Below are 21,118 nucleotides of genomic sequence, written 5' to 3' on the forward strand. Positions count from 1 at the left end.
AAAATAAAACAGAGAAACATGAAAGGAAACAAACAAAACAAAAATGAATTGATTATTCGTCGGGCTGTTTTCGATATATTGAATTCTGAATTACGATAAACGTTTTAGAAATTTCTTTTTTGTGACCTTATCAATAATCAATTCATTTGTGTTTTGTTTGTTTTCTTTCATGTTTTTCGGTTTATTTTTCAAATTTAATAAGAATTTGATTGCTTCGAGTGTCTTGAATTTGAAATTCTTGAAACTACGGCAACCTCGCATGACGCAAGCTCGACACGGCGGCGCGACAAAGGAGCACTCAGGAGTTCAGGAGCAGTTACCAGTGATGCGCGGCTCTCTTAGCCGACGGTTGGGCTGTCGATGGAATTGTCGAAATACATCGAAAAAATAGCGAAAAAACAAAATACGTATTTAAAATTGTTGAGTGAAACATGTTTGCTCTTAGATTGAAAGTAGTTCGTAAAGTGGCGGCAAGAGACAATAATTCTCAACATTTATTCATTCAGAAATGTATTCAAAGTAATGTGTGCTTTTCAAGGTGTTTTGTAAATCAGTGGTTCAAATTGTGATGAAGCCTATATGAAAATAATGTGTTAAAAATGGGGACTGTTATTTTAGCAGTTATTTATAATAGCATGTACAAGTAAAGCAGCACAGTGAAGTGCATTTTAGTTAAGTGTGTATCGAAAAAGAGAACTGTCACAGTTACATCGATCTGTCTTAAGTATCTTTTTTAATGTTGGGTAAGTTTTTTAATTTAACTTTTTTAACTTTTAAACATTTAACTTTTAATTTATTTTATGTAATAATATCACTATCTTAAAAATGTAATGCATCTCTGCAAACTCCTCAGGTGTTGAGATTTTATGACTTACTTTTAAATATATACTTTCTTGTCCATATGGCAACACAGTGCGTCGAATTAACTGAAATCCGGGCTTGATCCGGGTAATTAGATGTAGTTGGCGATATCTGCCGGCGGTTCTCAAAATGTTGCGATTATTTTTTAAATTTTCAAAGTTAAATAACTTGGTTATTTTCAATTTATTTTAAAAATGGTAAAGAGAAAATATGTTTATTTTGACCAGATCTACCACCCCTTAAAATATCTGCACTCATTTCTGGGACACCCTGTATAACTTTCATCAGATTGAGGGATACAGAAAGTCGGCTGTTGTCGGATGGTAGTTCTTTCCTTTGGCCTGGTGAACTTAATGTTTGTGACTTAATTTAAAACTATAATATCGCCGTTATTATACATAAATATTTAACTTACCCTAGTTTCTTTTGTTCTATTTGTTTTAATTCTTCGCCTGTTCTTTTTGCCAGTTTCTCTTTAAGATCCTTCAGATCACTATCTTCAATTATAATGTTTGTTTCGTTACTTTCTTCCATTTTTAAATCCTCTTGTTCATTCACCAATCCTATTAGTTTTTGATCTAATATTTCGACACTCTTTTGTCGTTCACATAATGTCTGTACCCGTCTATTTAGTTCAGCTTGTAATTCAGCCAATTCTTTTCTCTAAATAATTAAATAAAAAAATTTTACTAAGTTTACTAAAGTGCTTATTCAATATGAAATTTAGCTATGTTACAGAAAAATATAAACTGAACTACACTTACATGTTGATTAACTAGTTTCTGAATAATATCTGGTGCTCTTATACTATTTAAAATGTCTACCAAAGAATCAGACTCTGCATCAGACAGAGGCGTGTTTTGTGATTTTGCCGCCAATTCCTAAAAAAATAGACACCATAACCATATCAATGTAATCTGTATACAGAATAATGTATACAGGGTATTTCAAAAAACGTGGCAATTCCTCGTGGGGAGATTTTTCACATAAAAATAAAATTTATTTTTTATATTAACATAGGTCCGATTCCGCTTTGTTTCTTAGCTACAGGGGGCTAATTTTTTTTCAGGGTTTTGAGAGCAAAAGTTACTATAAGTTACTACTATCACAGATTAAGTATACTATATGTATACAGATAAAAATCTTATCCCTAATTCGTGGTACGAAAATTGTTTTTTATGACGATGTGCAAACGAGTCAAATTTCCTGTGCGCAAAAATAAACTCGCGTAAAATAACAATAAACAGCGTAATAGAGAGATATCGCTAAACCGAATAGCGTGCATGGACGTTAATAAGGCCAGGTGTTATTTCCTTTACGTGAGGTGGTATTAACTCTCTTCATTTATAGTTATCGGATCGGAAAGAATTCTGTTGGCGTCGCGTCCGCTATTTAAACTTAATCTAACTTTGAATTTAAAGCTTTGAAATTGTTTTGTTTACTAGGTATTTTAAAACTAAAGGGCTAAAGTGCATATTTCCAGTGCTTTATTGTTCAACGTCTGCCAGTGGGTTTAGAGCAACAAGCAACAAATAATTCTCTTAGAAGGGCTAATTCGTCATCTGCTGTAAACCTAAAGCTTGTTTCATGTAGACGCGAATTGCGAATTGCGGAAAGCGATTCGCCAAAAAATATTCGCAAAATTTGGACCTATTTCATACAGTCGCGAATTTTTAGGGACATTTCATTTTTGCTCCACTGAAAGTTACCAAAAAAATCATAACCCGAGATAACTTAATTTGTTTTTTATTCGTGTTTACGACCTTTATTTTATATTTTATAGCATACAATATCTTACTTCGGGTTTCTCTTAGTACCGATTCTGAACCGTCCTAGAACTGTGATGCGTATGCGCAGAAGGAAATATGAAGACATTATTTCATTTGTGCATGCGCTGCAGAGTTCTAGGACGGTTCAGAATCGGTAATAACAAGAACCCGAACAAATCTAATATGACTTCAAATTTGTTTAATGATTATGAATATTGATTATGATTGTGGGATTGGAACAGAAGGCGTAAAATTGCCATTTACTTATTGTTAAAACGTAGAAGAGAACGGTCATTTGGGACATGTGAAATATTTAAATTTCGTAAGCAACAAGGGTGCGTATCGCAATTTAATTCAAGAAATGGGGACAAAAGATGAGAAAAAATTTAGGAATTTTCACAGATTGTCTGCACAGGAGTTTGATAACTTGGTTGAAAAATTGTCACCATATATATCAAAAACATATCATAAACATATGCACGAGAACCCATTTTACCTGGAGAAATCCTTTCAGTTACTTTGTACTTTGTCAGCGTCGTCAAAATAATCGATAACCGATCACAACACCATTTTGCGCAAACGCGAACCTTAAAATCGCGCGAATATTCGCAAAAAGTTGAAAACACTTTAACTTTCCCGCCCCCCAAATTTTAAATCTTGCGAATCGCCAAAATCTTAAAATTTCTGACAGCGCCGCCATGATCATTAAAATTGGACCAATGAGAGCAGTTTCGCAAAATCGCGATTCGCGATTCGCGTCTACATGAACAAGGCTTAAGTCTCTTTATAGGTTCTTTAATATTGGAAGAGGTGGAATCCATATTTTGGGCCATATTTATTTAATTAAAACTAATCCCAGCTACTTAAATATCAAATTACCTAATAAAACTAAAGTAATAATTCAAAACAATTCGAACATAACCTAAAATAAAAGATCTCGCCGGCCGGCCCCGGTTGTCAAATACCCGCACCTGCCCATTTAAGCAATTTTTAAACGTTATTTAGAAATAGCGCTTGATGTAATTGATCCGCAAATTACGTCAGACGGTAACGTTATTAGCGGGTGTTGCGTTAAAAATTGACTCGCGCCTTTACTCGCGTAAATACTGCATGACGCTATTCGGTTTTGCGATATCTCTCTAATAACTGTGCCGGTCAGGCGCTGTGCACAATTTTAGAGGCCATAAGTGGGCGTGCTATGTGCGCAAACTAGTCACCTAACTAGTGCCCGATTCCGAAAATTGGAACCACGAATAACAATAAAGAAAAAACAAAGATTATAATCTGTATAATCTGTGCTACTATACTACAGATTTTAATGCTAAATAAGTGTCGAGAGATTCACCAGGGATGTGCTTATAGGTTATCACTAGAATATTTTGCTAAAAAGAAACCTGTGCGCCACTGACTTTTACCTCTTGTTAGCACAGTTGGGTATACTCTATTTTTTTCTCAGGTAAGATTTCGACAGACGACGACAGAAGAAAAGCAGATGACGTCCCATACCAATCTATTTATTTTACTACTAAAAAAAGTTTCTAATAATTTTTAAGTTAACTATGGATGGGTTTAAATATAAATTCGTCATGCGTCGTCACTTGTTGTTTTTAACCAGTTTCATTGGTTTATTTCAAAAATGACAGATCGTATTTCAATTTTAGTGGTTTGACGGAACGATGAACGACAAACGGACGCCGATGCGTATGAACTCGCCTTTAGATTTTTGACGTTTGTCAAAGTCTTGCCAAATTATAGGTTATAATATTGTGACAACTTTTGTCAAATACCCTGCGTTTTGGAAGATGATGCATTTTGATTCGTGTTATTTCGTGTGTTTTGTGTCTTTTGAAGTCAAGTGGAGGAAAAATCGAGTGAAAATTAACTGTAGAACCCAGATCACAGTTTATGGTTAATACTCGCTGCCCAGGCAGAAAGTCTTATACAGATACACCAATAAAGTTACTATCAATAAAGTTCGTATACCATCTCGTCGTAGATAAGTGCATCTCGAATATGGTAGAAGGACCATACTAAACACATACTAAAAACTGGAGTAGTTGTAAAATATCGACATCACACGATAGGTAAATAATGGATTTTAGTACTGCAGAAAAATAATGTTAAAAGGTACTGGTTTAAAAAAAATTAAGATTAAAGCTAATTAATCAACCTGTGAGGTATAAAATTTGGTAAGTGTTATTCTTAATAAAGTAGTTTGTTTTATTTATGTTGTTTTATTTATTCCTGCGGAATATTACAAATTTGCATTTGTACATAAGTTATATTGATAAATATGATCAAAAATGCGGGAAGTTTCATAAAGCTTGAAAGTAAGAAATAGTTCTTTTTTATATTTTTTGGTATGTGGTGTCTTGTTTTTGTTTGTTTTGTATTAACACATACCGTTAAAATGATTATTAAATAAAATAACTCGATTACATTTTTTCAGTTTTATACAGTTTTTTTCACAATATTTTGAAGTTACTTGTCAGTGAAATTTTAAATACATATATTAATTTCCTGCTATGCATTCCAGTTGTACCAACTTATTTCTTTGTAAAACAAAATAAACTATAGTATTTTTAATACCTATTTAGAGGTACCAGCCGTTTTAGTAACTTAACGTATGCGGCTTCTTGCACCATCTACACCCGCATGAAAAAAATTAGGTTATGACCTTTGTCATGTCAAATGCTTGACATATTTCTTATTGCATTGGCGGAGTGACTTGAAATTTCATATTATCAGGGCGGTTTATAATAATAAAAATTAATTTTATGAAATTCTAAAGATGTTGACATAATAAAAAAATATAGAAGAAGCGCACTAATTTTAAAAATATTGTTTTATTAACTAGATACCGAGTTTTCTTAAAAAATACCTATATTATTTAAGATCTCGATTTAAGGCTTATACCAAAGAATATCTTAACTTATACTTATGCTTAATGTAGTAAACTATATTCAAAACGATTTAGGATCTCGATTTAAGGCAATTCAATAAGCGTCTGAAGCACTAAAAGTATAATAAATAATATAACAAGAAGTCGAGCAAGCAGTAATAATATTTATTTAAGGGCTCGTTTAAGTAAAAATTCTACAGAAAAACAGGTGTAAAGAGCTTTTCGCTTTTAGCAGCATAGTATTTGTTCAAAAATAATATTCTTTTTAATCTGATTCCAGACATTTCCAATAACTGTTTTCTTCCATCCCGTTTTTTGAAATGAAAACCCATTTTTTTAATTCCCAAATATAACGAACTTTTGGAAATCTTAGTTTCTGGAGACTCTTCGATAAATTGCAGGAAAATAGTTTCTACTGTGATTTTATCCTTTCGCGCATACATTTTGTAAATTACTTCCCTCAAACAATGTAGGGTATTCTTAGTAATTCGGATTTTGCTCCGGGAAACGCTTGCAGACATATTTCTTCTAAATTCGAAATCTGTAGCTCTGTTTGGTTTTTCTAGATTATATAATGTGCATTCTGGGACTTTTAGTGCTTCGGATGCTTTTTGAATTGCCTTAAATCGAGATCCTAAATCGTTTTGAAAATAGTTTACTACATTAAGCATAAGTTTTTTGGATTCATCAGAATATCGCATTTTTATATCTTATTTTGCGTTATGACATTAACATGAAACGTAACTTCAAAAACGTGACATCTAACAAATTATTAATAATCGACGTTCATTTTTGTTGGTAATTTTTTGTTTCAACTGATTTATTAATAATAAATAAGGATGGTGTTATTCTAAATGGGTATTAAAAATACTATACTTTGAAATTAAAATGACAGACACATCTATCACTGTCAAGGATCTTCTCGTTGGACAGACTATAGGTCGTTTAATATCAATTAAAAGTTGTTTTTTATAATTTTTTTCGATTTTGATCTCTTTCATCAGATAAAAGTAATTCTATTAATCTACCTTAAACCAAGTCTAATAGAAGGCCTACCTAACTTTTCTAATAGAAACCACCTAACTTTAATAAAATTTAATAATAAACTAGATTAAATAAATAGTTTTTTTAATTTAATTTTATTAATTGAGATTAATAAAATTGTGTTTATCTCATGAAGTAGAGTGAAATCGAGAAAATATCAAGATACAACTTTTAATCGGCATTAAACAACCTACACAATTTTGTTAATGAGAAAAAAGTCAGTGACGCACCTGTTTTGTTATAAAATTATTCCAGTGATGATGTGCTGGTCCCTGGTGAATTTGTCAACACTTTTCTAGCAGTAAACTATGTAGCACTTATAGTAACTTTTGCCCTCAAAATGTCAATCGAATCGCTAAAGACATTTGGAAAAAAAATATAATTAACCAAAAAAAAATTAACCCTCTATAGCTTAGAAACAAAGCAGAATCGGGCCTATGTTGATATAAAAAATAAACCTTATTTTTACGGCGAGTCTACCCACGGGAGATTACACATACTTTTTTGAGACACCCTGTATATAGATTTTATAAAAAAATTCAAAGCAAATACAAAAACAAACACTTTCTCTCATTAGTTATAGAATTATTTACCAGTAGCAATACTATAGTCTATAAAATGAATAACTTTGAATTTTGACCGTTATTTTTTAGCAACATGGCAAATATAAAATCCCTCTGTCAAAAAAGTTACTGATATTCTTTAAATTGAGTGCCTGAACGAATCAGATAGGTAACTCTTTTACTTTCGTGAAATAGAAAAGGAAAATAATAAAACAAGTGACAGTTCTTCCTCTTCTTGCAAAAATCAACACGAAATGTCATAATTGACAAAAGTAAAATGTCATCAGCTTTTGACATTTCTAAATATTAGACCAATGCCGTCTCTAATACAACAGCCACGGAGCGAGATTTATGACGTCACGCTACTTAGATACTACGGATTAATAAATATGTTGTAGAATACATGGAAAACATAATTATTCCTCGTATTTTTGGTTTGTATTTTAAAAATGATATAGTTTACATGAAATATACGTTATATACAGTTAATAAATACAATATAATATATACCTATTTATAGTAATAAATACTTTGGTAAATAAACTATGAACCATACAAATGCAGCAAATATTTTACAATATACAAATAATGAATAGGTGGTACATAAGATAATGGGTAAAATGTAAAATATATTTTAAATTTTGGGGTTTGAAAATCGATCTAATTTAACAAGAAACATTCAATATCTACTAATAGTGATGTGTAATGATGGTAGACTTTGATGGTATTATTATTTGCATTCACAAAATTTATTTATATATTATAATGTTTACTGCAATTAATAAACTAATATAAACTTGTCAAGATGAAAACATACTTTTTTAAATTATTATTCTTAACACAAAAACTATCAACATTGACTATGGAGTACTATTTCAGCCATATTGTAAAACATTTGCTGCATTAGTATGGTTCATAGTTTATCTGCCAAAGTATTTATTACTATAAATAGGTATATATATTATATTTATTAACTGTATATTATGTATATTTCATGTAAACTATATCATTTTTAAAATACAAACCAAAAATACGAGGAATAATTATGTTTTCCATGTATTCTACAACATATTTATTAATCCGTAGTATCTAACTAGCGTGACGTCATAAATCTCGCTCCGAGGCTGTTCTATTAGAGACGGCATTGCGTCAGCATGGTTGCAAGTTGCTAACCTAATAAAATTAACAGTAGAAAAGCCCGCGGGAACTGTCAAATTCAAAGTATTCGTTTTACAGACTATACAATATTAACTACAGATGAAACATAATATGTTAGAAAACCTGTAGACACTGTGCTTAAAAACTAGGGTTAAGTAAAATTATAAAGCAATTAAATCGAAAGGGGTTAGTGTGCAAAATAAATAAAAAAATAAAGATACCTGAAACAAAAGTTTGGATTGAGGATCAGGAAATGTGATTTCGTTGGCGCGTGATGCAACTAATCGGCAGATATTTGTAAATTTGGATAGGAAATCACAGCGCATTTCTTTTAGGGTATCACAGTCTCCATTTATCTAATAATTAGGAAATCAAAAAATTATATAATTCATTTCGTGAAATTGTTTCACCAAACAAACCGAACCCCCAATTTCACATAAAATAAAAATAAAAAAAAATTAAATAAATATTTCGTACCTCTCCTAAAAGCTTCAACCTTTCCTTTTCCAATTCTTGTCTTTGGAAAATCAAGTCGTTTTCTTTCCTTTTCAATTCCATTTCTCTTTCCCTTTGCTGTTGATTCAACGATATCCAGTCTTCGTGTAACTGCCTAGTCTAAAGTAGAAATACAATATGATCAAAAGGTGTTATGATCAAACAAGATCTGTATGATTATAGATAAAAAAATATGATAAATTCAAAAACAAGTCAAAATTTATGAAAAATAGGATACAACAAAATAAAAATATATTACCTGGTCAGCATGTTCCTTCTGCACAATCTTTTTCTCAATCTCTAATTTTGCTTGGGCTTCCTCTAAGTGTTTTTTCTTTTTCTCAAAGTCCTCTTTGCTTTTTTCAAACTGTTCTTGTTCTTTTTCTAGTAATTCTTTTTCTTTTTCCAAATGCTGCCTCTGTAGATCTATATCTACTCTGTCCTCATCAGCAACGCTAAACATTTTTTTTTATATAAATATATATCATTCAATTTCAATGTGGCTAATAATTTAGATAACAATTATTTAAAGTACACTTCTATCTTTGTGCCATAGACATGATTTTTATGATAATACAACAAAATGATTGTTAGTTTATGAAAATGTTACCTTACACTTACCCTCCTAAATTTTCCATTGAAATAGCCAAATCTGGTGTAGACCAACTGAGCAAACTCAATCTTGATAGATTATTGTAAGTTTTCTCGCCTTTCCTTAATTCTGCTGCTTCGGCAGGATCGTTGAATCTATAGTTAGATTAAATATTATTAACTCAAATAAAGTGGAATTTATAAAAAATCACTGTTACACGTTAAAATCTAAACCACGCAGTTTCGATGACCAGATCGGTATAATACATATTATATTGTATCTTTGTGGTTCTTACTGAAAAATAAAACACTAAATCACCAAAACACTTTTACTTTTATACTGGTCGCGCCTTTCGCTAATCATGTTAGCATCATCAGCAGATGATTAAGATTAATGTAAAAAGTACAATTTGACCGTTTATATACTCGCTCACTGGGTACCGAGTGGGCGTAGCAAGATCTAGCCAACCGAGCGTAAGAGTTAGATTTCCGTCACTAGAGTAGTAAGAACAAAGAACTTGAAGGAATTGGACCGTTGTCTCTGTTCATACTATCTTTATATATATTAATTCTGATGCTTTCATATGCATCTAATTGCCCTTAATTTGAGACTAATATAATTAATTTTAAATTATTAAGATCTATACAATGTTCTTTATCAACAATATGTTCAGCAACGCAAGATTTATCCGGTCTACCATATCTTATCTGAGCTAAATGTTCTTTAAATCTAGTTAATATTGATCTTCTAGTTTGCCCAACATGTTTCTGATTACAATCTTTACAAGAAATTTCACAAAAACCCGACCTTTCCAGTGGAGGTGTTTTATCCTTTGGATTACTTAATAATTGTTGTAATTTATTATTAGCACTATACACAAGTTTATAATTATTCACATTCTTAAAAATTCCTTTTAGATCACGGAATAACTCTCTATCAAACGGTATTGAAAAATATTTTGACATATTTTGACCTAACCCCAACTGTAATTTTTGTCTTACTCTTAATATACAGACCACAGATATAGACTGAGCAAGCCAGTATGTTAAACTTACCTAAACACGTGTGCCTTTCCTAAAAATATTATGCATCCTTGGGACAACTTGGCTGGAGATTCTAAAATTTGGCTGTTCAGCATCACGTGCGCCCCTGGTTTTGGAGTTAATATTGCGATGCTATTTTGAAAGGTTATGGTGCAATGTTCCGTCTCCATTCCAGATCCTAAATGAGATAAAATAAAGAACAAATAATCACAGTCTTTAATTTTTAAATTATTTCTTTTTACCTCTCAATTCTATGTCTTGTCTCACGCTTTCGTCTCCAGTACCGATTGTCGTAGTACCCTCCTACAAAGCGATAATTTATGATAGTGATAAATTTTTACAAACATTACAGTACGAGAGCTAGCAACGTCGGAAAAACAAATATTTTAAGACGTCTGGCTCTTACTATGCTCTCTAGAACAACATGCGTTCCCTATTGCGCATTGAAAGGAGATCCAATATTTTTATTAGTCCTTTAAATTCTAGTATTGAATATAAACCGACCGAGTCTCCATAGCTCAGCGCGTAGAGGCACAGATTAGGTATACTATATGTATACAGATAAAAATCTTATACCTAATTCGTACTACGAAAATTGTTTTTTATGACGATGTCCAAACGAGTAAAATTTCCTGTGCGCAAAAATAAACTCGCGTAAAATAACAATAAACAACGTAATAGAGAGATATCGCTAAACCGAATAGCGTGCATGGACGTTAATAAGGCTGTAGCATTTTTTATTTCCTTTAATAAAATTAAATTTAAAATTCTATTTTTATTTAAATTTCTTAGTATTGGCGCCATCTATTTGCTAGATGCCAAAGATACCAAACTCTATTTGTTACAGCTCACTTGTCTCGATATTTAGTTTTTATTAGCGCATCTATTCGCTATATGCCAAACTTCCTTAATTGCATTTCACTTGTCCAAATCTCACTTCGCTGTGGATTGCGATTTTCTGTTCTAATGATTTCGATCATATGATGTCACTTTTTGACGTAGAAGACGCGTGTTTCGGCGTCCGACAAATTTTCCAGTGAAAAGCACTCTGAATCCACTTTTCGATTTCCATTGCATGTGTATCCGATTTGGGAATTTGAAAACCTTGTAAAGTATGCAATCCAGAGTATAGATCGTATTTGTTTGGTTTCTTCTTGGAATGATCACCGTAAGTTTATCCGCCATTTTATATAGCCCTATCTAACTAAATTCTATTTCAGTTATTTCCGTTTTTTGTTTCGTTTATTTGGGTATTTAATTACTGGTTTGGATCGGCATATGGTTTGAATATTTTTATTGAGTATCTGTCCTGAGAACTATTTTTTATTTATAGAGTAACTACCACATGGTACTCAGTAATTACCACATGGTACTGAGTAATTACCACATGGTATGCAGTAATAATGCGGTAATTATTGTATGTTTCACCCACTTTCATTTTGTATGGACCTATGCAGACCTTAAGACAGTGTTCCTGACATTACAATCGTTCTTTTGGCTGATATCGAAGACTTATCCTGCCATAGTCATCTGCATCCACTTCTGTTAGTCTGGAGAATACCTCTCTCTCTCTCTCTTAAGTTTGATATACAAGGTACGCTTTTATTTTATAATTTTTGAGACAACAGATTTAATAACCTGGTAAATTATCACTATTTATCCCACATATTGTAGTCAAAATTATTTTTTATTTAACGTTATAAGTTATAATTTGATTCGTACAGTACGCTCTTACTTAGCTATGATATTTTATATGAAAATTATTAACACGTATTCATTTTAAAGGTTTTTGTACACGACATGTTTCGAAACATCATTGTATTGAGACATACATAAATTTCACCTGTTTTTATATTAAGTAGCTTACTTAGTTCAAAGAATACAGTTACTAAATTCGAATCTATTTAAAATAACTTGCGGTTTCATTGGGATCATTGTGACTAATTGATGATACTTGTGTTCGTTTTCAATAAATGTTTAATGTAGGATAGTTATTTCTGACTTTTATTCCTGATAAACATAATAGACCCTTAATGCTGTTGATTACTTTATTTTAGCTATGTTGTGATATCGTATTTTTCTTTTTGATTTCTTACTTTACCACTCTCATAAACAAAGTAAGTGGCGCCCTTTTCACTGTCTTTGACCATACCCATTTGAATTCTTAACATCAATATTAAAATCTCTGCAGCCTATATATTATCATTTTTTTATTTTAATATTTAACAACATTAGAAAGTCACTGTGAGTCAGAAGCCTTACCTACGAACCCAGCTTTCCTCTAACCCGGAGCAACGGATTCTTTTTTCATTCTATTCGGGTAACGACAGAAAAGTCGTCACAAGGCGCCAGGTGTTATTTCCTTTACGTGAGGTGGTATTAACTCTCTTCATTTATAGTTATCGGATCGGAAAGAATTCTGTTGGCGTCGCGTCCGCTATTTAAACTTAACCTAACTTTGAATTTAAAACTTTGAAATTGTTTTGTTTACTAGGTATTTTAAAACTAAAGGGCTAAAGTGCATATTTCCAGTGCTTTATTGTTCAACGTCTGCCAGTGGGTTTAAGGCAACGCATTCTATTAGAAGGGCTAAGTCGTCATCTGCTGTAAACCTAAGCCTCTTTATAGGTTCTTTAATATTGGAAGAGGTGGAATCCATATATTGGGCCATATTTATTTAATTAAAACTAATCCCAGCTACTTAAAATATCAAATTACCTAATAAAACTAAAGTAATAATTCAAAACAATTCAAACATAAAAGATTTCGCCACCTAAAATAAAAGATTTCGCCGGCCGCACAATGGAACGAGTTCATGTTAAATGTTGGACATGGGGCTAAAATTTTTTTTGGGAAAATGGAAAACTGAATATGGTAGTTTCAAAAACAAATATCAGTCCTCTCTTAAAAACTGATTTTTAGAAAACAAAAATGTATTTTGTCGTTTTTACAAAGGTTTAAAATTAACCGTTTTCAAAAATGCTAATTCATGTTGAAAATATTACCACAATTTGATTTTTTTATTGCCCAAGCTGCGGTAGGTTTTTTAAAAAATATAATTTTTTTAATTTAACTCGTTCTTTGTGAATGAATTTTTGGCAAAATTTTGTACATACATCTCATCAATCACCCACTATATATTTTTGAATTAAAAAGTTTTGAATTTTTATTATAGAGCTAATCATCAAGAAATATGAAGTAAGTGCCGCAAGGTACCATAAAAAGAATAGCGGCATATAGTAGACCAGTATACCCTTATTATAAACATATATAAAAAAGTTGCCCCAATTTGCCGTTTTTTGAAAAAAACAAAATTTGAACTATACGATGGATACTATTTCCAAGGGGCTTTTAAGTAATTTACATAGGTTGAACAAGTCTGGCTTTAAAAATATAATGTTATTCCGATATTATTATTAGGTACTATCCTAAATCGTATATTAGTAGATTATATCCAAATCATTGCACCCCCCCCCCTCCATTAGGATACATCTACGGTTTTTATTATTATAAGCAGAACTATTAAAAAAATAATTCTCAAATAGGACTTTTTAATGATAAATTAGTGTTCTATCACTTTACTATAGTTATTTTCCTAACAAATGCGTAAAGTGATACTTTCCCGCACGCCTTATTTGACATTTACCCTGACATTAACAAATAATGCTAGTCGTTCAAATAATTTTCAAATATGCAATAATTTAATATGGTTATCACTTGGCTGAAATATTCAAAAACGAAAAGAAAAACATGCTAAACCATTATTTTTTAACATTATTTTGTCCAGAAAACATTAACTTTATCTAAAACTGCGTTTATTAAAATACAAACTTAAAAGTACTGCATGACGCTATTCGGTTTTCCGATATCTCTCTAATAACTGTGCCGGTCAGACGCTGTGCACAATTTTAGAGGCCATAATAAGTGGGCGTGCTATGTGCGCAAACTAGTAACCTAACTAGTGCCCGATTCCGAAAATTGGAACCACGAAAAACAATAAAGAATAAAACAAAGTTTATAATCTGTATAATCTGTGGTAGAGGTTTCGCCTATCAAGCGAGGAGCCAGAGTTCAAATCCGGGCCAGGGCAAAAACTTTTTTATTTTATTTTTTTTTATATTCTGATAGTAAAGTATTAAATATTTGTTTTTCTGAATCACCATAATTATTTAATACTTTACTATCAACTAACCTAACCTAAACGAAAATAAAATAAAAAAATCTTTGTCCTGACCCGGATTCGAACTCTGAATCCTCGGATCGTAATCGGAAACTCTACGCACTGCGCTATGGGGACATGTTCGATTTATATTCAATATTAGAATTTATAGGACTAAATTAAAAAACATATAGGATCTTTTTCCGACGCGCAGTAATGAACGCAACGGGTATCGGCAGCCAGACGGGCCGCATGCTGTTCCAGAGAGCATAGTAAAAGATATATCAAAGAGCCAGACATCTTAAAATACTTTCTCAAAAACGTTGCTAGCTCTTAGACTATTAATTCACAGTATCTACCTTTAAGTGATATAAAGTGACTCCTGTGCTCAAGGGATCATCATCTATAGCGACCAAATGCGGCCTGTCCGAATCTAAGACTACGCCTGCGCCAGATTTTCTCAGACCCAAAGCGGTTTGTTCCCTCAAAATGGCTTGAGCCTCCCGCCATTTTCCCGTCCACTCCTCGGTCAATTCCTTAAAAAATAGATACATGAGACAGTTAAGACAAGGTTCCAAATGAATACGCATCTACTAAGACGTTTCATTTCTGTATTTACGTTTGTCTAAATTGATTATTATTGACTTTTGAGGTACGGCAACCCATATACTACTATCTAACTTAACCTAATATATACAGTGTGGTCGGAACTGTATTCCGGAAATTTCGGCAGCTTATTCTGCAGATAAAAGTAAGTAAAAAAGTTTGTATAAATGTATGTCCTAAAATGCTTAGTTTCAGAGATACAGGGTGTAGAAGTTTCGTTTTTATTTCGATTTTTTACAAATATTTTATGAAGTAACGTCAATATTTGGATGAAAATTGGTGTCTGGGGGTTTTTTGTCATGAAAAATTTGATTTTGATGTCAATATGACTCTTGCTTCTAGAAGGCGCCACGTACATATTTTTTAACTGGTTTGAAGAGTAATAACTTTTCGTCCGTACCTGTATAAAACTATTGAATAAAAAAATATACATTTACTACGTTTTTTACGTAAAAAAGGTCTCTTGGTAAAAATCGCGTCGAGTAATGGTTCTCGAGATATTTGGAATCGAAATTATCAATACCTCTCTTCATTGACATAAATTAAACATGTTAACTAAATAGTTATTAGACTGAAATCATAAATTTGAAATGTTTTTGAGTCAAAAGTCCAACAGAAACTGTTTTGGTTTGGTTTCATCACATTCTCGAAGAAAAATTTATTTTTTTCAAACGCTCAACTTGTAGATTGTACTTTAGTTTATAATCATCTGCTGATGATGCTAACATGGTTAGCGAAACGCGCGTCCAGTGTAAAAGTAAAAGTGTTTTGGTGTATTGTGGTGATTTAGTGTTTTTATTTTGCTGTGTAACACCAAAGGTTCCAACCCTCAACTGTAATAGTCAATAATAACATGTATTAACTATTTCCATTCTAAATATTTTGAAAACGGTTGCTCTTAGCGATTTTTACCAAGAGACATTTTTTACGTCAAAAATCATGGAAAAGTATATTTCTTCACTCAGTCGTTTTATACAGGTACGGAAGAAAAGTTATTACTCTTCAAAACAGTTAAAACCTTTAAATAAGAAGACTAAGGAAGGAGCATATCAAAAATCTTAGGTCCACCGCGATGGGTCTCAAATATGGCGGACTTAAATTCCGGTTTGTCAGTGCCGTTCTAATTTTATTTAAAAAATGTAAAACTATGATGTACTGATAATAATTATTTATAATCATAAACATCCGATACGCTACTGAAGCAGGTAAGTCAAATTGACGTATCTAAATTCTTTGACATCTAATCTTTGACAAGTAGTAAATAAAACCAAAAATGCAAGAAAAAATATATAATTAGTTAATTTAAGTGAATTTCATAAATGATCGGTTTATTACATGTATGTATATTATATAGTCACTTACTAGCGAAAAGTTGTTCCATTATTTCACTCGATTTTTGCAGACATCTACCACACGCTACACAACCAACTATTTTAGAGTCTTTTTCGATAAATCGCGGTAGTGTCACTGTTATTTTAAGTTCTGCAACACAATTTCCGTCTAGATTTACTACCTTTATACAACTATCAGTAGTAGAATAAATAATAAATAACATAAAATAAGCTCCGTAAAGACTGACAAATCCACAAAATTTCAAATCAAATTGAAATGTGTCAAATGAATCGTCAAACAGAACTGTCAAGGATCCCCACCCTAGAGTCCTTTTTCCGCCCACCATGCATGAATACATGAATAGCATTATGCTCCTTCCTTAGTCTTCTTATTCAAAGGTTAAAACACATGTAGGTGGCGCCCCCTAGAAATAGGAGTCATATTGACATCCAAATCAAATTTCTCATGTCAAAAAACTCCCAGACACCAATTTTCATCCAAATATCGAACTTAGTTAAGAAATTATTTGAAAAAAAAACGAAATAGAAATGAAAATTCTACACCCTGTATCTCCGAAACGAAGCATTTCAGGACGTACATTTATACAAACTTTTTTACTTATTTTCATCAGCAGAATATGCTGCCGAAGTTTCTTACTAAGCCTAAGCCCACGGCCACATAGAAAGCGTTTTTTGCGTTTTTATTATATAAAAATATTTTTATAAAGAACATCTACTGTTTAGGAAGATTCTATTAATTTCAAAAATTTGAAGAAAATGTTTGAAAAAAGTGTAGCTTGAAATCTTGAAAAAGTAATAAATTAAATATTTTCTTGCGCGTAAAAAATAGTTTTTTATGCGTAAAAAGTGTTTTTTCTGCGTAAAAAGTTTTTTTTAACAGAAACAAAGTTTTTGACGCGTAAAAAATAGTTTTTACGTGTAATAAACAGTTTTTTTACACGTAAAATTTTTTTTTGGTTAAAAAAGTTGGACAGGTAAAAATTCGTTTTTTACGTGTAACAAATACCGTATGATCGAAAAAAAATGGCGTCCAGTTGGCTGGGAAATGACGATCGATGACATTTCCCATATAAATTTACATATAAAATGACAGCGATCTTCATTTCATAGCCATCGTTTGGTTTGGCCGTTTTTTCTCGATCATACGGTAGTTCTTTACAAGTAATTTTTTTTGCCTAACAAAAGTTTTTTTACCAGAAACAATAAGTTTTTGACGCGTAAAAATTAGTTTTTTACGTGTAACAAATAGTTTTTTACACGTAAAAAATATTTTTTTTGGGTAAAAAAGTTTTTTTACCAGAAACAATAAGTTTTTGACGCGTAAAAAATTATTTTTTTACGTGTAACAAATAATTTTTTACACGTAAAAAATATTTATTTTGGGTAAAAAAGTTTTTTTACCAGAAACAATGTTTTTGACGCATAAAAATTAGTTTTTTATGTGTAACAAATAGTTTTTTTCACGTAAAAAATATTTTTTTTTGCGTAAGAAAGTTTTTCTACCAGAAACAATAAGTTTTTGACGCGTAAAAATATAGTTTTTTACGTGTAACAAATAGATTTTTCCAAGTAACAAATAGTTTTATACACTTAAAAAATAGTTTTCTACCAGTAACAAATAGTTTTATACGCGTAAAAAATAGTTTTCTACCAGTAACAAATAGTTTTATACGCGTAAAAAATAGTTTATTACGTGTAACAGTTTTATTCGCGTAAAATAATAAAAATAGTTTCTTACGTGTAACAAATGTTTTTTTACACGTAATAATTTGATTCACTTTTACAAAATTTGTATTATATTTTTGATAAACACGTGTACTGATCACAAATACACGTCACGTCACTACGTATTTCTAAGCCGTTAACACGTTTCATTACAACAAGCTCGTGTGTCAAGGCCGTCTCACTAGCTCGTATGTCACGGCCTTGAATTTTTACTCCCAGAGCGCGTAAAGAAGTTTTACTCCAAAATGTTTGATAAATCATGTCCTAAAATTGCATTAGCAACTAGAAATATTTACTATTCTATTATATAATTATAATTACCTATTTATCATATTATATTATAATTATAACAAGTACTAACCACAACACTACAATATAAAAAAACTATATACATATAAACTAAAATTCGTAATATAAATGATGCGACGTTACTAATTGACATCTTGATAGAAACTGCAAACCTGCCGCGTATTTTGCGTGTTTTTAATGGACACAAATCGAAAAAAAACGCTTAAAAAGGTAAAACCGCAAAAAGCGCTTGAGACGCAAAAAACGCAAAACGCTAAAAACGCTTTCTGTGTGGCCGTGGGCTAAACAGAACAATATCAATAAAAAAATAACATACAAATAATCATACAAACATGTTTATCAGTTAAAAGACACAGTAGATCAAAATTAGAAAATGAAATATATGTATATACAATTTAAAATAGATTAAAATGTTTCCCAACAGTCAAATAAGTCACATTTACCAACCATCAGCAAAATACTCTTCAACATATAATAATAATTTTAAACTCTAGTACTAATATTAAAGAAAACATCTTACCTTCTCTCTAGTTTCCTTTTCATGTATTTGTTGAGCCAATACATCTGATCTTTGTTCACAAAACATCAGCGCTTTTAGTTTACTAATTTCATTTCTTAATTCTCGAATTAACTTAACATTAGGATCCTCGTTAACTGTTGGTTTATTAATAATATTCTTTGCCCTATTAGCATAGCGCAAAGTACTTAATGTTTCACCATAATTACAATCTGCCAAAAAAAAAAATATATTAATTCATTTAGCCTAAAAAATAAATTAATATAAATACCTGCCGGGCTAATAGCAGCGATCATGATAGTTTTAGAATTGCCTCCTAAACTATCTTTCAGTAGCCATGTTAAAACTGAGTCTCTGTAAGGTATAAACGAGGCTCTCCTTTGACCGTTTTGATCCTTTGGGTCGCTCGAGGATAGTTCTGCCAAAGCAGATATAACAGAACCTAAAAATATCCGCATAAATATGTAAACTTAATAAAATTTTAAAAAAATCACCTAAAGTAACCAGTGACTTATTAATATGGGCCCCTTCTTTTAGTCTTTGCCCTGTGGCTCCAGTTGAATCGGCTCGTTCGCTACCGGCCAGATCAACAAGATGAATCTGCAAGCATTTTAGAAATTACAAATGTCAGTCAATAATTTTAAAGGTAAATGACAGAAAAGAACATACAAAAACTTTATGCAAAAGATTTACTTACTTTTGAAACTGTTTCACTTGGAACTCCATCACAGTAACCAGCCTGAACAAAAGTTATAGTAAAAATTGCATGACTCCGACTGCTCACATCGTTCATATTAGTCGAAGCTGTGGTTCTGTGTGAATTTCCTCTAAAAAAATACATTTTATAACTGTAAATTTAAAAAAAATTACTTAAATATTTACCTATTCATGCAATCTTCTATGTGGCCGTAATTTGTAACCCAACAAGTAGTTAAACCTTGTACATAGGGGCCTTTTTTAGGATGTTCCCTCACTTTTAAACTGTTACTTTCCTTAATTCTTCTATCGATAAGCAAATCAGCCACTCTTTCTTGGTAAATCTCCAAGTAACTAACTTGTACACGATGTGTGGTTCCCCTTTTTGAGTTTTCTGACATTCTATCAAATAGTGCTTTGCAAATTCTCGGTATAAGGCCTTGGTTATCCTAAAAAAATAGCTAGTTATCAACAAAAATAGTGTTTTTTCTAAAGCATACATTTGATCCCATCATTGTAAAGGTTTTACCACTGCCTGTCTGTCCATAAGCAAAAACACAAGCGTTGTATCCTTCGAAAGCACAGTCCACTACCTCCGTTCCTAAATCACTATAGACGCTTTCTTGAGATGCATAATTATCTGATTTGAAATCATGAGACCAATAGGAATGGTCAAAAGTAAACTCTTTGTAACGAATGTTTTCGTCTCGAGCGTTAGCCTAAAAAATCAACACACAATTTCATTAAGCTTCTTAAAATAGAATGTAAATATGGTTGGTGCCAAAGTGACGATGCCCTACATTTTTAACTGCGCCATATAAATAAACAATAATTTACCTTAGAGTTTAGAATTCCTGTCGTTTTGCCTTTCATTTGAATTATCAGTTGGGCCTCCATATCTCTTTCCCTAAAAAAACACAGAATTAACAAAAAAAAATCATTGTTTAAACGCGCTCAAGCGTGTAATTTTACTATACCTCTGATTAAAGGGTCTCACCCGGACGGCGACTTTCACTGAGGCCATTTTTTCAATATTAGTATTACAAAGTAATGTTTTTCAATTATTTAAATCACATTATTACAAAATAATGCCCTTTTGTTTTTGTTTTGATAAAGACCAGCGTTGCCAATGGTCCAAAATTATATTCCACGGCGAACATACCCAAATTCCACAAAATTCCACAATCACTAGGTTCGGTCTTTAGGTCTGCGACCAGGGTTCGGAAAACTAAATGCTACTTTTAAAAACTACATAAACTACATTACATATAGTTAATGTAGTTTATTAGTTTATGTTACATTTTTTACAACCCTCTATATCTCTGGT

The 21,118-nt window shown here is 31.6% G+C and overlaps 1 protein-coding gene and 1 long non-coding RNA gene across 2 annotated transcripts in view; one reads left to right on the forward strand and one right to left on the reverse strand.

The window, feature by feature from the left end:
• The window catches only part of LOC115887365 (kinesin-like protein Klp98A), a 30,248-nt gene extending 9,337 nt beyond the window's left edge, over positions 1–20,911 (reverse strand). The window contains exons 1-17 of the mRNA XM_030906783.1: positions 20,769–20,911; positions 20,629–20,698; positions 20,292–20,510; positions 19,978–20,240; positions 19,793–19,922; positions 19,590–19,695; positions 19,367–19,537; positions 19,099–19,307; positions 14,946–15,122; positions 10,670–10,730; positions 10,440–10,605; positions 9,414–9,539; positions 9,052–9,247; positions 8,775–8,912; positions 8,519–8,653; positions 1,626–1,742; positions 1,277–1,524 (exon numbers count right to left, since the gene is read on the reverse strand). Coding sequence (XP_030762643.1) covers positions 1,277–1,524; positions 1,626–1,742; positions 8,519–8,653; positions 8,775–8,912; positions 9,052–9,247; positions 9,414–9,539; positions 10,440–10,605; positions 10,670–10,730; positions 14,946–15,122; positions 19,099–19,307; positions 19,367–19,537; positions 19,590–19,695; positions 19,793–19,922; positions 19,978–20,240; positions 20,292–20,510; positions 20,629–20,698; positions 20,769–20,815 — 2,579 coding nt within the window. The 5' untranslated portion in view covers positions 20,816–20,911. The remainder of the gene's footprint in view (positions 1–1,276; positions 1,525–1,625; positions 1,743–8,518; positions 8,654–8,774; positions 8,913–9,051; positions 9,248–9,413; positions 9,540–10,439; positions 10,606–10,669; positions 10,731–14,945; positions 15,123–19,098; positions 19,308–19,366; positions 19,538–19,589; positions 19,696–19,792; positions 19,923–19,977; positions 20,241–20,291; positions 20,511–20,628; positions 20,699–20,768) is intronic.
• LOC115887376 lies at positions 1,048–20,983 on the forward strand. The gene is made up of 4 exons (XR_004051069.1): positions 1,048–1,058; positions 2,770–2,773; positions 15,153–15,157; positions 20,908–20,983. It is a non-coding gene; the product is annotated as an uncharacterized LOC115887376 (long non-coding RNA).
• The last annotated feature ends 135 nt before the right edge of the window (positions 20,984–21,118 follow it).

Source organism: Sitophilus oryzae, unplaced genomic scaffold (assembly GCF_002938485.1).
Source record: "Sitophilus oryzae breed Bouriz unplaced genomic scaffold, Soryzae_2.0 scaffold_115_pilon_pilon, whole genome shotgun sequence".
NCBI lineage: Eukaryota > Metazoa > Arthropoda > Insecta > Coleoptera > Curculionidae > Sitophilus > Sitophilus oryzae.